Source organism: Leopardus geoffroyi, chromosome X (genome assembly GCF_018350155.1).
Source record: "Leopardus geoffroyi isolate Oge1 chromosome X, O.geoffroyi_Oge1_pat1.0, whole genome shotgun sequence".
Taxonomy (NCBI): domain Eukaryota; kingdom Metazoa; phylum Chordata; class Mammalia; order Carnivora; family Felidae; genus Leopardus; species Leopardus geoffroyi.
Window position 1 is genome coordinate 74,965,284 of NC_059343.1, and position 19,218 is coordinate 74,984,501.

A 19,218-nucleotide genomic window follows, 5' to 3' on the forward strand; every position below is an offset into this window, starting at 1 on the left:
TCATGTGTTATTTACTTTTAATCAAATTATTTTGCCTCTAATATATCTGCAGTACTTCTCTTCATAAAATTTCCTTGTTTTATGAATTATCATCAGTCTACTAACATTAAAGTATACATTAAAAAGTCGAATATGAGACCTGGGGGAAGATGGCAACAGAGTAGGAGGACCTTAAGCTTGCCTTATCCCCTGACACTCAAATCATCCTAGCTACCCCCAGAAATTGTTGTGAAGACTGAAGAACAAACTCACAATTAAAGGTAGAGAATAGACCACATAATAAAAGGTAAAAAGTGCAGAAATGTGGCTTGGGAGAGAAATGGATCCTGGCTGCTGTGGTAGGGAGGGAGTCCCAGTGGCACAGAAGGGCAAGAGTCAGATTAGCATACAGAGGATACCACATGGGAAGACAAATCTCCATAGCAATTGGAAAGTGAGAGGGGCCAGATTTCATGAGTTTTTGCAAACAAAAGGGCTTAAGCCCAATGTTTTAAAGGTCAGCAGGTTTGGGAACTTAAATCTCAGAGGGAATTTGCGCTGCTCTTGGAGAGAAGGCAGGACAAATAACCCGGGCATATAAGGTGTGGAAACTGACCTGAAAAGTGCTGGGGCACATAGTGGGGAGGTTATTTGCTCATCTCAAAATGTGTCCCAGACAGGCAACATTCATGTAGAGACCACTCTGGGAACAATGGAACTGGTAGGCACCATTTCCATCCCCTGTCCTTTAGCATAAACACAGGGCCACCTATGGGAAACAGCTCAGTACTGACACCCCCTACTTAATTTGATTACACCAAGCCTCCCCTGTCCTCTTGTGGAACTACCATTCCCAGCCACTCTTGAATCAATCCTAGAGCAGTGGGCCCTCTTTCCCAGAAGACCTGCCAAAATCCCTTCCCACACCTTGTTTCCTGACTCGGGAGTTTTGCAGAGCCTCAGTTACAGCAGAAGTGGTGCAGACCTCATTTCCAAAGCAGACCAGAGAATATGTAGTGAAAACTCACTACATTCAGGTCAGGGTCCAAACACTGCCCACAACAGACAAAGAGATCCTCTGTAGATGACTGGCTGGAAAGATACAGCAACCAGGGCACAACAGCAGAGGACATGCAATACACATTGGAGATACCCTCTTAAGTGCCAGATCCAAGGAAATAGGCCACACTACACATCAGGGCACTAAAGGATCTCTCCTTTATGAGGCCTTTACCTTCAAGAACAGGAGACGTAGCTGAATTTTTTTTTAAGTTTTATTTATTTTGAGAGAAGGATAGAGTGCAGAAGAGGCAGAGAGAGAGAATTCCAAGCAGACTGTTCACTGTCAGCACAGAGCCTGATGTGGGGCTCAAACCAGTGAACTACAAGATCATGATCTGAGATGAAATCATGACTCAAATACTCAACTGACTGAGCCATCCAGGTGCCACAATGTAACTTATTTTCTTATCACACAGACTTAGACAAAATGAGAAGACAGAGAAATTTGTCCCAAATGAAAGAACAGGACAAGGCCATGGTTAGAAAGCAAATAGAAACAGACATAAGTAACCTGATTGATGGAATATTGAAAACATTGATCATAAGGATATTCACTGAACTTGAGAAAAAAGGTGAGAATATCAGTGAGACTCTTAACACAGAAATAAGAAAGAGCAAATAAGAGATGAAGAGAGCAATAAACAAGATTAACAACACACTTGAAACAATAAACAGCAGGATAAAGGAAGTGGAAAATAACTTAATGACCTAGAAGACAGAGTATTTGAAAATATCAAGAAGAACAAAGAAGAAAAAAGAATTATAGAAAACGATAATAGACTTAAGGAGATAAGTGACTTGATCAAACATAATAACACTGATATAGGAGTCCCAGAAAAAGACAAGAGAGAAAGAGGTCAGAGGAAATAACAGCTGAGAACTTCCCTAATCTGGAGAAGGAAACATGACTGATTCAAAAGGCACATAAAAACCTCAAAACAATCAACAAAAGCAGACCCACATCAAGAGAAATTATAATTAAATTGGCAAAATGTTTTGGTAAAGAAAAACAATTAAAGCAGCAAGGCAAAAGACATTAACATACAAGGGAAACCACATAAGCCTATCAGGAGATTTGGCAGCAGAAACTTTCTCAGTTAGAAGGAAGTGGCATGATATATTCAAAGTACTGAATGGAAAAAATCTTCAGCCAAGAATACTCTATCTAGTAGTGTTATCATTCAGAACATAGAGAATAAGAGTTTCCCAGACAGCAAAATATAAAGGAGTTCATGAGCACTAAACAAGGCCCACAGAAATATTAAGGGGATTCTTTCAGTGGAAAAGAAACACCAAAAGTGACAGTAGGAAAGCAAGAAACACAAAAGCAGTAAAAATGAATATTTCTATAAGAAATAATCCAGGAACTCACAAAACAAAAAGATGTAATATATGACAACTTATATGTAAAATGCATGAGGATAAGGAGTAAAGAATGGGTTCAAACTTAATCAACCATCAACTTAATATAGACTATTGTATGAAGAACAGGGTATAAACAAACCTAATTGTAACCATAAATGAAAAAATAATAATAAATATGCAAAGAATAAAGAGATAGAAATCCATATATCTGTTAAAAAAAAATGAATAAAAGAGAGAAGGACAAGAAAGGACCAGAGAAAACCTTCCAATATAAGTCGCAAAACAAGTTATAAGATGGTAATAAATATTTATCTATCAATAATTACTATCAATGTAGATGGACTAAAAGCTCCAATCAAAAGATATAGGGTGACAGAATGGATTAAAAAACAAGACCAATCTATATGCTGCCTACAAGATACTCGTTTTACATTGAAAGACACTTGCAGATTGAATATGAAGGGATGGAGAAGTATCTATAATGCAAATGGATGTGAAATGAAAGCTAGAGTAGCAATACTTATTTTGGAGAAGCTAGAATTCATTTTTTTTATATTGTATTTTTAAATCTCTACATCCAATGCGGGGCTGGAACTTAACAACCCCGAGATCAAGAGTCACATGCACTACTTACTGAGACAGTCAGGTACCCTTGGACAAACTAACTTTAAAAAAGAGTGTAAGAAGTAACAAAGTAGGACAATACATAATAATAAAGGGGGCAATCCAACAAGAAGATACAACAATTTTTAATATTTATGCACTCAACATAGAAGAACCCGAATACATAAAATAGTTAATAATAAAAATAAGACTGCTAAATGATGAAAGTATAATAATAGCAGGGGACTTTAACATCCCAGTAACATCAATGGACAGATCATCTAAACAGAAAATCAACAGGGAAACAATGGCTTTGAATGACACACTGAAACAGATGGATTAACAAAAATGTTCAGAGCATTCTCTCCAAAAACAGCAGAATACATATTCTTTTCAAGTGCACACAAAACATTGTCCAGAGTAGATCACATATTAGGTCACAAGGCAGACCTCAAAAAAATTCAAGATCAAAGGCATACCATGCATCTTTTCCAAACACAGTGCTAGGAAACTAGAAGTCAACCACAAGGAAAAAATCTGGAAAGGCCACAAATAATTGGAACATAAATAACATGCTATTAAACAATGAATGGTTCAATCAGTAAATAAAAGAGGAAATAAAAAAGTACATGGAAACAAATGAAAATGAAAACACAAGGTTCCAAACCTTTGGGATGCAGCAAAAACAACTCTAAGAGGGAAGCTTATAGCAATACAGGCCTACTTCATGAAGCAAGAAAACTCTCAAATAAATGGCCTAATGTGACTTCTAAAGAAGCTAGAAAAAGAACAAATAAAACATAAAACCAGCAGAAGGAAGGAAATAATAAAGATTAGAACCAAAATAAATATACTAACTAAAAATTAAAAAAAAAAAAAAATAGAACAGATCAATGAAACCAGGAATTCGTTCTTTCAAAAGTCAATAAAATTGATAAACCTCTAGCTTGAATTATCAAGAAAAAGAGAAAGGGCTCAAATAAATAAAATTACAAATGAGAGGAGGAAAGACCAACACCACAAAAATACAAACGGTTGTAAGAGAATATTATGAAAAACTACATGCCAACAAATTGGACAACCGAGAAGAAGTGGATAAATTCCTAGAAATATATAACCTACCAAAGCTAAAACGTGAAGAAATAGAAAATTTTAACAGAACCACTACATGCAGGGAAATTGAATCAGTAATCAAAAACTCCCAAAAAACAAAAGTCCATGCTGTATGGCTTCATAGAAAAATTCTACTAAACACTTAAAGAAAAGTTGATACCTATTATTCTCAAAGTATCCTAAAAAATGGAAAAGGAAGGACAACTTCCAAATTCATTCTATGAGGCCAGCATTACCTTGATACCTAAACCAGGTAAAGACCCCACACAAAAAGAAAACTACAGACCAATATCATTGATGAATATTGATGTGAGAATCCTCAAAAAATTCTAGCACACAGAATTCAACAATACATTAAAAAATCATACACCACAATCAAGTGGAATTTATTCCTGGGTTGCAAGTGTGCTTCAATATTCACAAATCAATCAACATGATACATAGCATCAATAAGAGACAGTATAAGAACCATCTGATCATTTCCATAGATGAAGATAAAACATTTGAAAAAGTACAACATCAATTCATGATAAAAATCCTCAACAAAGTAAGGTTAGATTTAACATGCCTCAACATAATAAAAAACATATATGAAAAACCCATAACTAACATCATCCTTAATGGAAAAAAAAAACCTGAGAGCTTTTCCCCTAAGGTCAGGAATAAGACAAAGGATATCTAATCTCACCACTTGTATTCAACATAATACTAGAAGTCCAGGCCACAGCAATCCAATAACAAAAAGAAATAAATGACATCCAAATTATTAAGGAAAAAGTAAAAATTTCACTATTTTCAGGTGGCATGATACTATATTTCCCAAATCCAAAGATTCCACCAAAAATTCCTGGAACTGATACACCAATGCAATACAGTCACAGGATACAAAATCAATGTGCAAAAATCTGTTTGCTTTTCTACACTCCAATAATAATGCAACAGAAAAAGAAAATAAGAAAAGTCCCATTTACAAATGGACCAAAAAGAATAAGAACCTAGGAATAAACCTGAACAAAGAGATAAAAGAACTGTATTCTCAAAACCATAAAACACTTATGAAAAAAATAGATGACACAAAGAAATGGAAAAACATACCATGCTTATGGATTGGAAGAAAAATATTGTTTAAATGTCTATACTACCAAAAGTAATCTATACATAATGCAATACCAATCAAAATATCAACAACTTTTTTTGCACGACTAGAGAAGACAATCCTGAAATTTGTATGAAATCACAAAAGACCCCAAAATATCCAAAGCCATTTTGAAAATGGAAAGCAAACCTGGGGGTATCACAATGCCAGATGTCAAGTGATATGACAATGCTGTGGTAATCAAAATTGTATGATACTTGCAAAAAAAAAAAAGACACATAGACCAATGGAACATAATAGAAAACCCAGAAATAAACCCACAATTATATGGTCAATTAATCTTTGACAAAGCAGGAAAGGATATTCAATGGGAAAAAGTCTCTTCAACAAATGGTGTTGGGAAAACTGTGGACAGCAACAAGAAAAGAATGAATCTGGAGCACTTTCTTACACCATACATAAAAATAAATTCACTTTATAGTAAAGCCCTAAATGTGAGATCTGAACCATAGAAGTCCTAGAAGAGAACACAGGCAGTAACTTCTCTGATACTCACTGTAGCAACATTTTTCTAGAGAGGTCTCTTGAGGCATGGGAAACCAAAGCAAAGATAAACTATTGGGACTACGTTTAAAAAAATAAGCTTCTGCACAATGAAGGAAATGATCAACAAAACAAAAGATAGCCTATGAAATGGGGGAAAATATTTGCATATAGCATATCTGATAAAGGTTATTACCCAAAATATATAAAGAACATACAAACTCAACACCCGAAAAACAGATAATCCAGTTTAAAATGGTCAGAACACATGAACATTTTTCCAAAGAAGACGTAGAAATGACCAACAGACACATGAAAAGATGCTCAACATCACTCATTATCAGGGAAATATAAATCAAAACTACCATGAGATATCACCTCTCATCTGTCAAAATGGCTAAAATCAACCACACAAGAAACAACAGGTGTTGAGGATGTGGAGAAAAGAGTAAGCACTTTTGTTGGGAATTCACATTGATGCTGCCACTATGGAAAAGAGTAGGGAATTTTCCCTAAAAGTTAAAAACAACTACCTTATGATCCAGTGATTGCATGACTGGGTATTTTCCCAAAGAACACAAGACCAGTAATCCTTATGTTTATAGCAGCATTATTTGCAATAGCCACATTATGAAGCAGTTGAAGTTTACACTGATAGATGAATAGATAAAGAAAAAGTAGTGTATGTATATATACGTGTATGTATATATATGTATGTATGTATATATATATATACACACACACGTATATAGTGTATGTGCATATATGGTAGAGTATGTATATATATACATATATATGTGTAGTGTATATATACATATGTATGTATATATGTAGTGTATGTATATATATATATATAAATCCGTAAAAAAGAATGAAATATTGCCATTTGCAAGGACATGGATGAAGCTAGAGAGTTTTATGCTAAGTGAAACAAGTCAATCAAAGAAAGACAAATACCATATGATTTCAATAATGTGAGGAATTTAACAAAACAAATGAGGAAAGGGAAAGCAGAGAGAGAAGAGAGAGAGAGAGAGAAACCAAGAAACATGTCTCTAATTATATAGAACAAACTTATACTTACCAATGGGGAGGTGTGTGGGCGATTGGTGAAATAGGTGATGGGAATCCAAGAGTGCATTTGTTGTGACGAGAACTGGGTAATCTATAGAATTGTTGAATTATTATATTTTACACCTGATACTAATATAACACTATATGGTAACTGGAATTAAAATAAAATCTTTAAAATAGTTAATTTCTTTTCCTATCCAGATTCCAGTATAGATTCTACTTTTTCACAAAAAAATGCTAATATGTTTACCTTCAGTAATATTCAACTTCTACTCTGTTGGTCTAATGATATGCATATAAAAATCCATTAAAATAATCCTCTTTATTTTGCATTGACACTCTATTTAATTTTAATATCCATGATATAATAAAAAGAAATAAGTAGTTCTCTGTTAGTGCTTTCGGCTATGTCATATTTTCAGTTTCATATATCTGAAACTTTGTGGGGTTATGTTTCCACTAAAAGGCTAAGATAGGAATTTCATATAATCATATGCAAGTACAAACATCCACTTATGTATGTATATACACATACATTTTTTTTTCAACGTTTATTTATTTTTGGGACAGAGAGAGACAGAGCATGAACGGGGGAGGGGCAGAGAGAGAGGGAGACACAGAATCGGAAACAGGCTCCAGGCTCTGAGCCATCAGCCCAGAGCCCGACGCGGGGCTCGAACTCACGGACCGCGAGATCGTGACCTGGCTGAAGTCGGACGCTTAACCGACTGCGCCACCCAGGCGCCCCTATACACATACATTTTTATAAGCAGCCTAATGTGTACTATGGATTGACATAAATCATGGAAATATTTATGAGGAGAGGTCCATTTTTCAGAATGGGCAATGTGTACAAGTTATTATCATTTCTGTTTTTGAGTGGAGTACTAAGAACAGCAACTGAAGAAAAGCTGTGTAACATCAAAATTGTGAGAATTTAAAATATAAGAGCACTCACAATTACTTTAAAATTTTTGTTTTTGCTTTATTTGTGGCTATGATTTTAAGAAAGAATAAATGGCTTTTTTGTGAATGCATTAGAATGAATATTATAGAGCCTCTTTCAACTGGAATACATGTAGCTACTAACACTGGCTGTATTTGATGTAGTGTCAGTGCATAAATTGTATGTAATCTGTATTAAGTGAAATACCTATAAATAAAGATGATTCTGCCTACAATAACATATCTTCTGATATTTTTTGAAGTACTTATTGTCAGCAGGGGCTACCAATTTCATTAACATCATTAAGGATCTTAAAATAATCATTAACACATTTACATCCTTAAAGTAGGAGTTTTGAGAAATATTTAATCTCATTTGAAATCATAGTAAACTCCACTATCTACCATGTTCTATAAATAGAGTAGTTAATACATAATAGCATATTGTCAGTATCCAAGAATTTGAGTACAGTAAAATGCACAAAGCTAAAACTTTAGTAAATATGAGTCACATCTATCTACTTCATTGCTTTGGGTTAGTTGAAAAAGACCAGCTACCTCCAAACGTGGGTGAACAAGAATGCCAACATACAAAGTTCTGGTTAATATATAACACAGATAATGAGTTATGCTATGAGGTTGTATGCAAATGTGTTAAAGAAAAAAGTCTTTGTATATTGTAAAAAGGATGAAACCTTAATTATTGCATTTTTTAAGAGATCTCACAATTTTAAACAGGTCTACTTGGTCATCTTTATCTTTTAATGTTCCATGTATCCCATATTTTTGTCACACTTACTACTTGTTTCTGGACCACGCCATGCAATTTGATGCTTCCATAAATCTGAACAATTTATTACCATTATATCAAGGACTTCTTTTGGTTAAGACGCTGCTATGAGGACAACAAAAATGACTAAGCCATAGTCAGTGAAGTAGAAGTGTAATTGCAGAGATAAGTCAGGAAAACAAATACTTTTAATAGCAGAAAGAAGATGATAAAAATAAAAGAATGCTACCTGTGACTTTATTAAAAATGGAAACAAGAAAGCAGAGACCCACATACTGCCTTTAGGCATTAAAAAAAAAGCATCTCAGTGTGACATTCCTTCAAAGAAAAATATTCTGAGAAAAAAGTGTTCTTGTTTTTAAGAGAAGTTTTGTTTTGGTTAGTTTATCTTTCATATTTTTGCTAGATCTTCTTATATCAGGATGCTGGGACCCCAACATTACCATAAAATATTTCCATATTAGTTGATGATGGTTTACAAAAATGTATTACTTATTTTTCATATTTTTGTAAAGTGAATGGACATCTTTAGGAGTAGGGAAACATTTCTTTAGCTCAGTTATAATAACTGAGAATATTCCAAGCATCCCAGATAAAATAAAAGCAACTACTAACATCCTTAAAATCAGAGGCAGAAGCCACAGTGAACTAGAGTAGAATGAAGAGACTCATGGAGGAGATTGAACATGTTTTGGTCCTAAAAGTAAAATTTGGGAAAATAGAGAGGAAATAAAATTACCAACCAGTAAGAATTAAATGAGCTAAAGCCCAGGACCTTTCTTTGGAATAGGGTTTTTAGTTGCCTTAAAGATAAATTTAGGAAGATATATTAGGGCTATGTTATAGACAAAATTGTGGAAGCAATAAATACCAGACTAAAGGAGTTTTGATATTTTTAGAACACTATTTTTTGCAAATCCTTATCAACTGGGAAAATTACATTTACCATCTAATCTACACTTTCTCAATTCCCATTCATTCCTCAAAACATTGTTATCTAACCTCTAGCTCACTACCCACATTCCTCATCTGGTTAGCAGTGGCTTCCTATTTGCAAACTCAAAGGCTATTTTTTCATTTGCATACCTTTCTGTGTCACTTGACACCTTTTCTCATTCATTTATTCTTTTTGAGTTTCTAATCCTTGGCTTCCATGCTGAAATTCCTTTCCAATTTGATGATGTTAATTTCTTTGTGTGGTGTGTGTGTGTGTGTGTGTGTGTGTGTGTATAATGCATCATCTGTCCATGGCTTAAGTTTAGTTTTTCTTAGAGTTACATTCTTCATCTTTTGTTCTCATAACTTTATACTCTCCTTTTTTTCATATATGGCCTATATCCTCATGAGCTATAATTCCCATATATAGCCCTGGACTCTCTTTGCAATTTTGACAGGTATATAAAACTACCTTATGTACATCTTCCTATCAGTGGCCTACTGAACCTCAAACTCAACATTCCCCAAATGGGATCAATCCCCTCCAACTCCATTTTCCCAGATCTGGCCCATTATCTATTATCAACTGATGGAAGTCACCATTCACTCAAATCACTCAAGTTAAAAACGTAGGTAATATCCTATGTTTTCTTCTCCCCTGCCCCCTCCCCCATTCCAATGATTCAATAATTTTTTAACATTAAATTTGAAATATTATTAAAATAATGCAAATAAAGGCAGGTAATATTTTTTGAAAATTTACTATATGCCAGGCATGTGCCAAGAACTTTAAGAATACCTCATTTGTTTAAATTTTATTTATTTTTGAGAGAGAGAGAGCATGCACACAGGTGGAGGAGGGGCAGAGCGAGAAGGAGACACTGAATCCTAAGCAGGCTCCAAGCTGTCAGCACAGATCCTGAGGAGGGGCTCAAATTCACAAACCGCAAGATCATGACCTGAACCGAAGTCAGACACTTAACTGACTGAGCCACTCAGGCACCCCTAAGAATACCTCATTTAATTCTTATATTACAGGAACTATTTTTCTTGGTCACTTATATGAAAAACGAAGCTTAGCATTAGGACAATTTAGTACCTTGCCACATGTCACAGAGGTTAATAATCACTAGAGCTGGTATTTAAATACAAATATTTAAAAATTACACGTTCCATACTCTTACACACAATAGTAGCATTTACTGCTTCCTGTCTCTACTCCACTCTCCTATTTTAGGGTACTCTACATCTTTCACATGGGCAAATGCAATAGCTGCTTGACTAGCATTCATCATATATCTAGTCCATGATGTGGTCACAGCTTACTTTTCAGCCTTAGATTTCACCTATCCCTCCCTATGTCATAGTTTATGCTGCAGGGATATCAAGTTGCTTGCAGTTTTCTATTACACAAGATGCTGTTTTTAGTCTTTGCAAATTCATTTGTGTTTTTTCTAGTGGAGGTCTGCTCTTTGTCATTCTCTTAACATGATTAAATTCCAGGGACTTTTTTGTGACTCAGCTCAAGCTCCTGTATGAAGCCTTCCTTGACCAACTTCCTTCTTATGATAATTACATAAAATCTTATTCTACCCACTCTCAGTGGTTTGAGAGGATGGTTTTTGTATTCCGAGAATAGGCACATTCCTGAAATGCAATATGTGTATAATCTTTGAATAAGAAAGTATGATGAAAAATACTTCGAGACAATTGGCTAAGGAATGAGGGATCATAATGGAAGATCAAGAATAAATAAAGAAAGAAGAAAATTTTTAAAAATTGCCTACAATCTAACCAACTCAATGATGTAATTTTAGTGCATATTTTTCCAATATTTTCTATGTATATATTTCAATGATTTTTATTTTGTAAAATAGAAATCATTGTTTTTAATTTTATTAAATATTATTTTTTAAAACAAAAAGTTTGATGCCTTTACACATTACATTATATAGATATTCCATAATGCATTTAGGTATCTAACATTGTTGCATGTTTCAATTTTATGCTATTATAAGCAATGCTATAATGAACCTTATTGAATATAAATCTCTCTGTGCACTGAGCCAACAGCCAGCATAATTCAGAGAGAAATACTGGAGAAGATTCCATTAAAATCAGTAATAAGCTTAAATGGCTATTTGTTTTAAATTGTTTTCGACATTTCATTCAAAACAATAACATGAGGAAAATAACAAATATTGCAAAGGTAAATATAGTCCTACTAATATTTGTTGTTAATTGCTTTCTTCTACTGAGAAACTCTAAAAGAAACTTGTGGCAGTATGTAAATGAACAGCTTTTAGAAGTAAACTTTGGTAATGTGTACCTAAATCTGTAATTTTACTTCCAGAAATTTATTGCACATATCTTGTCAGTTATAAATTGACCTAATAGATAATTTATCATTATTAGGTATTTTTTATATAGCAGCTTTTATTTGTAGTAGAGAAAATAGTTTTAGCTCACAGATAGCTCTAGAAGTTGACATTAACTTACCACAAAAATGTAGAGATATATTTGACTCTTCTTTTAAAAAAATTAGCATATTTAAATCTTTGTGTTCTATTTTCAGCATGGGCAGTTAAGCTATCTAATAAGCAATTATATATCGAAGATTCTTCAGCATTTTCAATTTGTCCTTTGAAAGGGTGAATCCTCAATGACTCAGTATATTAACCATTTTGATAAAAGTGACCTTTTATTTGATCACTGTCTAGTGATTCACAAGAATGTATGTGCATTAAAATTGCATTTGGAGGTCAGAATCTCTCCCATGAGATTATTATAGAGTAGGTGTGAATTGAAGCTTAGCTCTCATTATTTTTCATCCACTTCACAGGTGATTTGGATGTGCAAACAGGGATGATATTTACTGAACACAAACATATGTCCATTAGATGAATCCTTATCCACATATTTGAAACATTGCTCATTAATAACCTTACTCTCGAGACTCAGCTTTTCAAAGGCAGATACAGTAGCTTTGTTAGTTTTTTATCCTCAATAATTAATTCAGTTTTCAGCACATACGCTCAAGAAATATTTGTTTGTTTGTTTAATGTAGTCAAAAAGAACTCATTAAATCAATGAAGAACCATACCCTTGGTTAAATTCATAGAAAATGACAAATTTTTTTTATGAAATAATCCAGTGAAGAAATGGGCAGAAGACATGAAAAGACGTTTTTCCAAAGAAGACATACAGATGGCTAACAGACACATGAAATCCCTATTTAAATTTTTTTTAAAAAAATTAATGTTTATTTTTGATACAGAGAGAGACAGAGCATAAGCAGGGGAGGGGCAGAGAGAGAGGGAGACTCATAATCTGAAGCAGGCTCCAGGCTTCGAGCTGTCAGCACAGAGCCCGATGCGGGGCTCGAACCCACGGACCGTGAGATCATGACCTGAGCCTAGGTCAGATGCTTAACCAACTGAGCCACCCAGGTGTCCCTCCCTTTTTTTTAATTTAATGTTTACTTATTTTTGAGACAGAGAGAAACAGAGAGTGAGAAGGGGAGGGGCAGAGAGGGAAATCCTTATCTAAAAATCAAACACAAAACTACTGTTGGAACAAGTATTAAAATTGATTTTTTTTCCTTACTTAAACTCTTTTCTGAGTAGAGTTGACAAACAATGTTACATTAGATTCAGGTATGTAACATGGATTCAACAAGTGTGTACATTATGCTATGGCTATGTTCACCAGAAGTGTAGCTATGATCTGTCCTAATACAACACTATTACCACACCTTTAACTGTATTCCTTTTGCTATGTCTTTTATTCTCATGACTTTCTCACTCCATAACTGGAAGCCTGTATCTCCCACTCCCCTTCACCCATTTTTCCCAACCTCCCACCCACCTCCCCTCTGCCTACTATCAGTTTAACAATGCTCTTTTTTTTAATTCTTTTTTTCTAAGAAGAAGTCTCTTTAAGGAAAATCAAGAATGATTTTGCTAGAAAAGCATTTTCAGCATTAAAGTGCTAATGGGAATACTGTACATTTCCCAAGTAATAATTCACAATGTATATTGTGGATTTCTAGCTTTAAAATAAAATAAATTATTAGAGCAAGTAGAAGTATAAAATTATGTGTACTACCGAACTATTTTCACTGAATAATTTTAAAACATGATCAATTATTAAACTGATTTTAGCAGTTTTTTAAATAGCTGATTTTTAGACAGAGGCAGGGTGAACCTGATATTTATTTTATTTTCTGACTGGCTTCTAAATTTCTACAAAGAGCACCCAGTGGTACACATTAACATATAAGTACACTCCACCCTCAACACCCATGCACACACACACACACACACACACACACACACACCTTGACCTAAATTTATTGTAATAGACGAATATAGGTTTTTAAGCTGCCATGTTCTTAACTAGTACTGATGCGCTTTTTTTAAGTTTTTAAATATTTATTTTTGAAAGAGACAAACAATGTGAAAGCAGAGAGGGGCAGAGAGAGAGGAAGATACAGAATCTGAAGCAGGCTTCAGGCTCTGAGCTGTCAGCACAGAGCCCAACAGTGGGCTCAAACATACTAACTATGAGACCATGACCTGAGCTGAAGTCGGCTGCTTAACAGGCTAAGCCACCCAAGTGTCCCTTCTTTTTAAAAAAATGTTATTTTTTTTTATTTGAGGGAGAGCACACGTGTGAGCAGGGTAGGGGCAGAGAAAGAGGGAGAGAGAGAATCCCAAGCAGGCTGTGCACTGTGAGCATGGAGCCCGATGTGGGGTGTGATCTCAGGAACTGAGAGATCATGAACTGAGCTGAAATCAAGACTCAGATGCTTAACTGTCTGAGCCACCCAGGCACCCAAGTACTGATGGTTTTCAATTAATATTTTAAACATCAAATATAATACATTGTCAACAGAAAAGACAACTTTATTCACTTTAGTTATTTCTTTACCACTTTTATCTGTTTTATAAAACAGATGCCAATTATCTTTTATTGTTCCAATAACACACACGCACACACACCCACACACACACAAATAAATGCTGGGAGTCAACAGGAAGTTTAGCATTCTTCTGCCAAAGTGTTATTCATTACACCTAGCAGGTGATTTATATAGAGTATACAGAAACATGTAAGACAAAATCAGGAGACCCCCATAGATAAGTGTAACTAACACCATGTTTAATGTAAATGGGATGCTTCTTCTTTCCTCTCTGTCTTTTCTTAAATATTTGTTTACACACTGGAGTTTACTGAAATTGCTGTTCATTAGTAATGGAAGGCATATACTATTCCTACCTCTTGCAGAGTTATCTGTTGGACTAAATCTCTCAACTTAGCCAGAGAACACATGATGGTATATTTTGCTCTTTCTTTTTCTTTTTTACATGAGATAGAAATAAAACGAAAAGCCCCAGAAAAATTAATGGTACACATAATGAATTATCTAGAGTCTACTTTACATCCAGAGACCAGTATGTTAAAATCAGAATATTTAGAACGGAATTGATCATCTTCATCCAACACAGTTGTGATAGACAGAATTCCAAAATGCACGTCTCTCGAGATATATGTCCTAAACTCTGGGACTGTGAATATGATGAGATGCTTGTGATTATGTTACATTAAGTGGCAAAAGGAATTTTGCAGATGCAGTTAAATTTACTAATCAGTTGACTTAGAGTTAATCAAAAAAGTGATTATCTGGGTGAGCCTGATTTAATTACATAAGCCTTTTTAAAAGCAGAGAATTTTCTCTAGCTAGTAGCAGAAGAGGATGTCAGACAGATTCAAAATGTGAGAGAGATTCAAAATGTGGGAAGTATTTTCACTGCAGAGATGGAGGGGATCATGGACCAAGGACCTAAGTGTGGCCTCTAAAAATTAAGAGTAATCCCAGTTGACATCATCAAGAAAATGGGACCTTAGTCTTATTACTAATTGTTTTGAAAAACCTGAATGAGTTTGGAAGCAAATTCCTTCTCAGAGATTCCAGATAAAAGCAAGCCTGGCAAACACGTTAATATCGGCCTGATGATACCGTAGGCAAAGAACCCAATCAGGCTTGCTTAAACTTCTAACTTATTCAATTGTGAGATAATAAATGAATAGTTTTAAGCTGCTAAGTGTGTGGCAACTTATTATACAACCACAAAGCCTAATGTAGCATTGATTTTAATAGATAAGGAAACTGAGTCCCAGAGAGGTCTACAAATATAAAATAATTTGTCTCACTCTTCATTCTTCACATCCCACCCAATACTTGCATTGTGTTTCTCTATTGGCAACTGCCTGCAAATTCCACAAAACAAAAATATATAATTAGTTTTAAGTGGTTAAATACCCATAAAACCAAAAAAAAAAAACTGACAAGGAAATAACACATGAATTACTGAATTGTCAAATGTACTAATGGGGGAATTATTACTATACATCTCCATACTCTAATTAATTGAAACCACTTTACTTTTAGCTTTGGCAATAATAAAATGATTAGACTCCCCATTTTAATAGATCCAGAATCATTTGGTTTCCATAATTGCTTCTCAACATACATATTCAACTAATTATTTCAAAACAACCTCTAGAGATAAGCTTAATTACTCTGATTTAGCTAGTTTCACTATTTCATATTGAATGAACATGCAAAGTCCTTATGTGTTTACAAATTTCAGAAATAAATATAAAATCAACTATCTTTGTATAGATAGACCTAAATGAGCCTTAAAAATATATCAACTTAATGGAGTTTTAGTAATCCTATGAAGGAAGAGAGAAATTGCTGTTGTGCCTCTGGGATATGTCATTTGCTTGAGTTAGCACATGTTTGCTCTAAACATTTTTTTGGGCATAAGATAAATATCTGACAATGGCTATATTAGAATCCTACAGTCAAATAAAGTGGAACATTTTAAGTGAAACTTCAAGATGTGTCCAGGTTATTTATTTGAAGTGTGTGTGTGTGTGTGTGTGTGTGTGTGTGTGTATCTTTATGTATGCTTCTTGGCGTTATCACTGGTAAAACAAAAGTGAATTGAGTGATGTGAATCACGGAGGTAAGTTAATGTCTTATAAAAAAGTCACCGAATGACGGGGCGCCTGGGTGGCGCAGTCGGTTGAGCGTCCAACTTCAGCCAGGTCACGATCTCGCGGTCCGTGAGTTCGAGCCCCGCGTCGGGCTCTGGGCTGATGGCTCGGAGCCTGGAGCCTGTTTCTGATTCTGTGTCTCCCTCTCTCTCTGCCCCTCCCCGGTTCATGCTGTGTCTCTCTCTGTCCCAAAAATAAATAAACGTAAAAAAAAAAAAAAAAAAATTTTGTCACCGAATGAGGTAGCAGTCAGGAGGTTTGACTAGTCTTTTATGAACCCTGTTTCCAAGTCTGTTTTCTCTTATGATCTGTAATGCCCCTTCCACTTACAGAAATATTTTATAGGTGGGCCTAATTAACTGCCTTTGCTTTCTATATAAGATATTTTCCTTGCAGTTATAAATACTATTCTTCCTCTTTAATTATAACATTTATGATGATTAAAGCATTATAATGCTCAAGATTATAAAAAGAATGGATCTATCCTTTTTAATCAGTGGTACTTGAGTCTGATCAATCTTCCTTTTGGTTCCTCCTTTGACACAAATTGTTTCCTTTTATTCAAATTTTGAGCACTCAGTTCATCTTTAAGACTTTGAAACTCCACTTTCATGGACCATGAAACAGAGGGATTTGTATTTTGTGGCAATAAATCATTATTTTTGACAAAATACTCTTTACTCCTATGTGCATCTGTATCTCAGTGGTTGGTATACAAGAACATACTGGTATATTTGTGCCAAGTGTACTGATTATATTAAGTGAAAATACCTACCTATAATACTCATTTTGTTGAGTCAAGTATGAGTATTTACTCTGATAAAATCAAAATAATATTTTTAAGTAAAGTAATAAAAATGATTAATTTTCTATATGTAAGCTTTAATATGTCAGGTCTGGACCACAGGGAGACAAGATTTCTCTATCAGAGTAATTTGCATGAACTTGAGAGTGAGCACCTCTAAATTTTGTGCCCTATGTACCTCACCTTAACCTAGTTCCAGCCCTGTAATGTAAATTAACTGGTTTTTATATTATTTAAATTTGAATCACTTCTTTTGCTCAACAGGTATATTGAAGACAATTATGGATGTATAAAATTGCCACGTAAGTATGCATTTTCAATATTTGGGAAAAAAGGGCAAACATGTAATATCTTATACAAATTGTATTTGAAGGTACCAATTAACGAGCTCATCAAACACAAACACTTTCATTCAAATGATGGATTGTTTATTTTTTATGAATAACAGGGTAATTGATTTTCCCCTGGACATGGGAAGTAGAGTGAACCTAATATAATTATTGAAATGGCCAAACATATGTAGTACCAACAAAGGAAAGCTCAAATGCTTATAAGATTGGATTAGCTTATAGTATTTTTGGAATTTTGTGATTTTTACTTCCAAATAAACATCTTTAAAAGTTACAAAACAATAAAAAGCTGTGTTTGAATTTCAGATAGTGAATTTTTATTAATTTGGAATTTCTGAAACAAAAATAAGTACCTTCAAAACATGACAAAATATGCTAGCTTTAGTTCTGTTTTTAGGTTTCCCAAAATAAGTTATAAATTAGTAATAGTTGTATGAGGTCAATATCAAACTCTTACAATAGATTTTTCTGAATTTTATCTCATAACGATATATGGTGTTTTTTTTTAACTAGCCTAGCTGTTTTATACGTTTTTAAGTTCACCAAGTAATAATAATTTAAGGAATAAGGTGAGAGTGACATCTTAAATAAAGGTTAGGTACTTTCACAATAAACAAAATGTACATTTGATATTTCTGAATTTTCCAAACTAGAGAATGATACAGGGTAATGTGATCTGATATCAAAATCTTTCCAGTATTTTCTTCCTGGGTGTTTTTATATTCTTGCAGTTCATCATGTAATGTCCTCTGTGCGGTTTGCAAATGCCAATATTAAGATGTAACTTACTTTAGGAAGTCAAATTGTGTATATTTAGAGCTCATGAAAATGGTCTTTTTTGTTTGGGTGAACATTTATATGAAGAATTATTAACTTGTTTAAATCTGTGTAGGAATGTTTCCACACAAGACAACTGGAGCTTTTCTATATTAATATTTCATTGTGTATGCAAATCACCAAGTTCAAATAGCAAGACATTTTGTCTGGACCTATAAAGTTAGTGTATATCATAGTTCAAAATTAGTGTCGATCCTTTCCAACTTCTAATTTCTTCTCTCCACAATTTAAGTAGTCTTTGGGAATTAATAAGTCCCCAAAATGGAAAAAAAAAATAAGTGTTATTATTTTCATTGTTTCACATAAAGTGAAACTTTTTCATGGTGATGTATATAGAAAAACCAGAGACAGAAAAGCCAATGTGCTGATCAACAGTCCTTTAGATTAATTGGAACACTGCATGTCATTAACGGATGCTGTTAAAAAAAATGTATATTCCAGAGATAATATTTTAATGAAACTGGCTTAAATATCTGGGTACTACTGGGCACTGACTCTCTGCAAACCAAAAACAGGAGAAGTTATAAAACATGCATTACTGAAGAATGATATTACCTTAGAACTGACAAACTAATCATCTAATGTGCCATCTTTACAGACAAATCAGGAAATAGATGTGACATAACAGTTTCCAAGGTCTCTCTTGAACTGA

General features: G+C 34.1%; 1 protein-coding gene across 1 annotated transcript in view; it reads left to right on the forward strand.

Annotated features, from left to right (window-relative positions):
• The window catches only part of PCDH11X (protocadherin 11 X-linked), a 39,469-nt gene extending 21,662 nt beyond the window's left edge, over positions 1–17,807 (forward strand). Inside the window, exon 3 of the mRNA XM_045471395.1 lies at positions 17,644–17,807. Within this exon, the coding sequence (XP_045327351.1) occupies positions 17,644–17,652 (9 nt within the window). The 3' untranslated portion in view covers positions 17,653–17,807. The remainder of the gene's footprint in view (positions 1–17,643) is intronic.
• Positions 17,808–19,218: the final 1,411 nt, after the last annotated feature.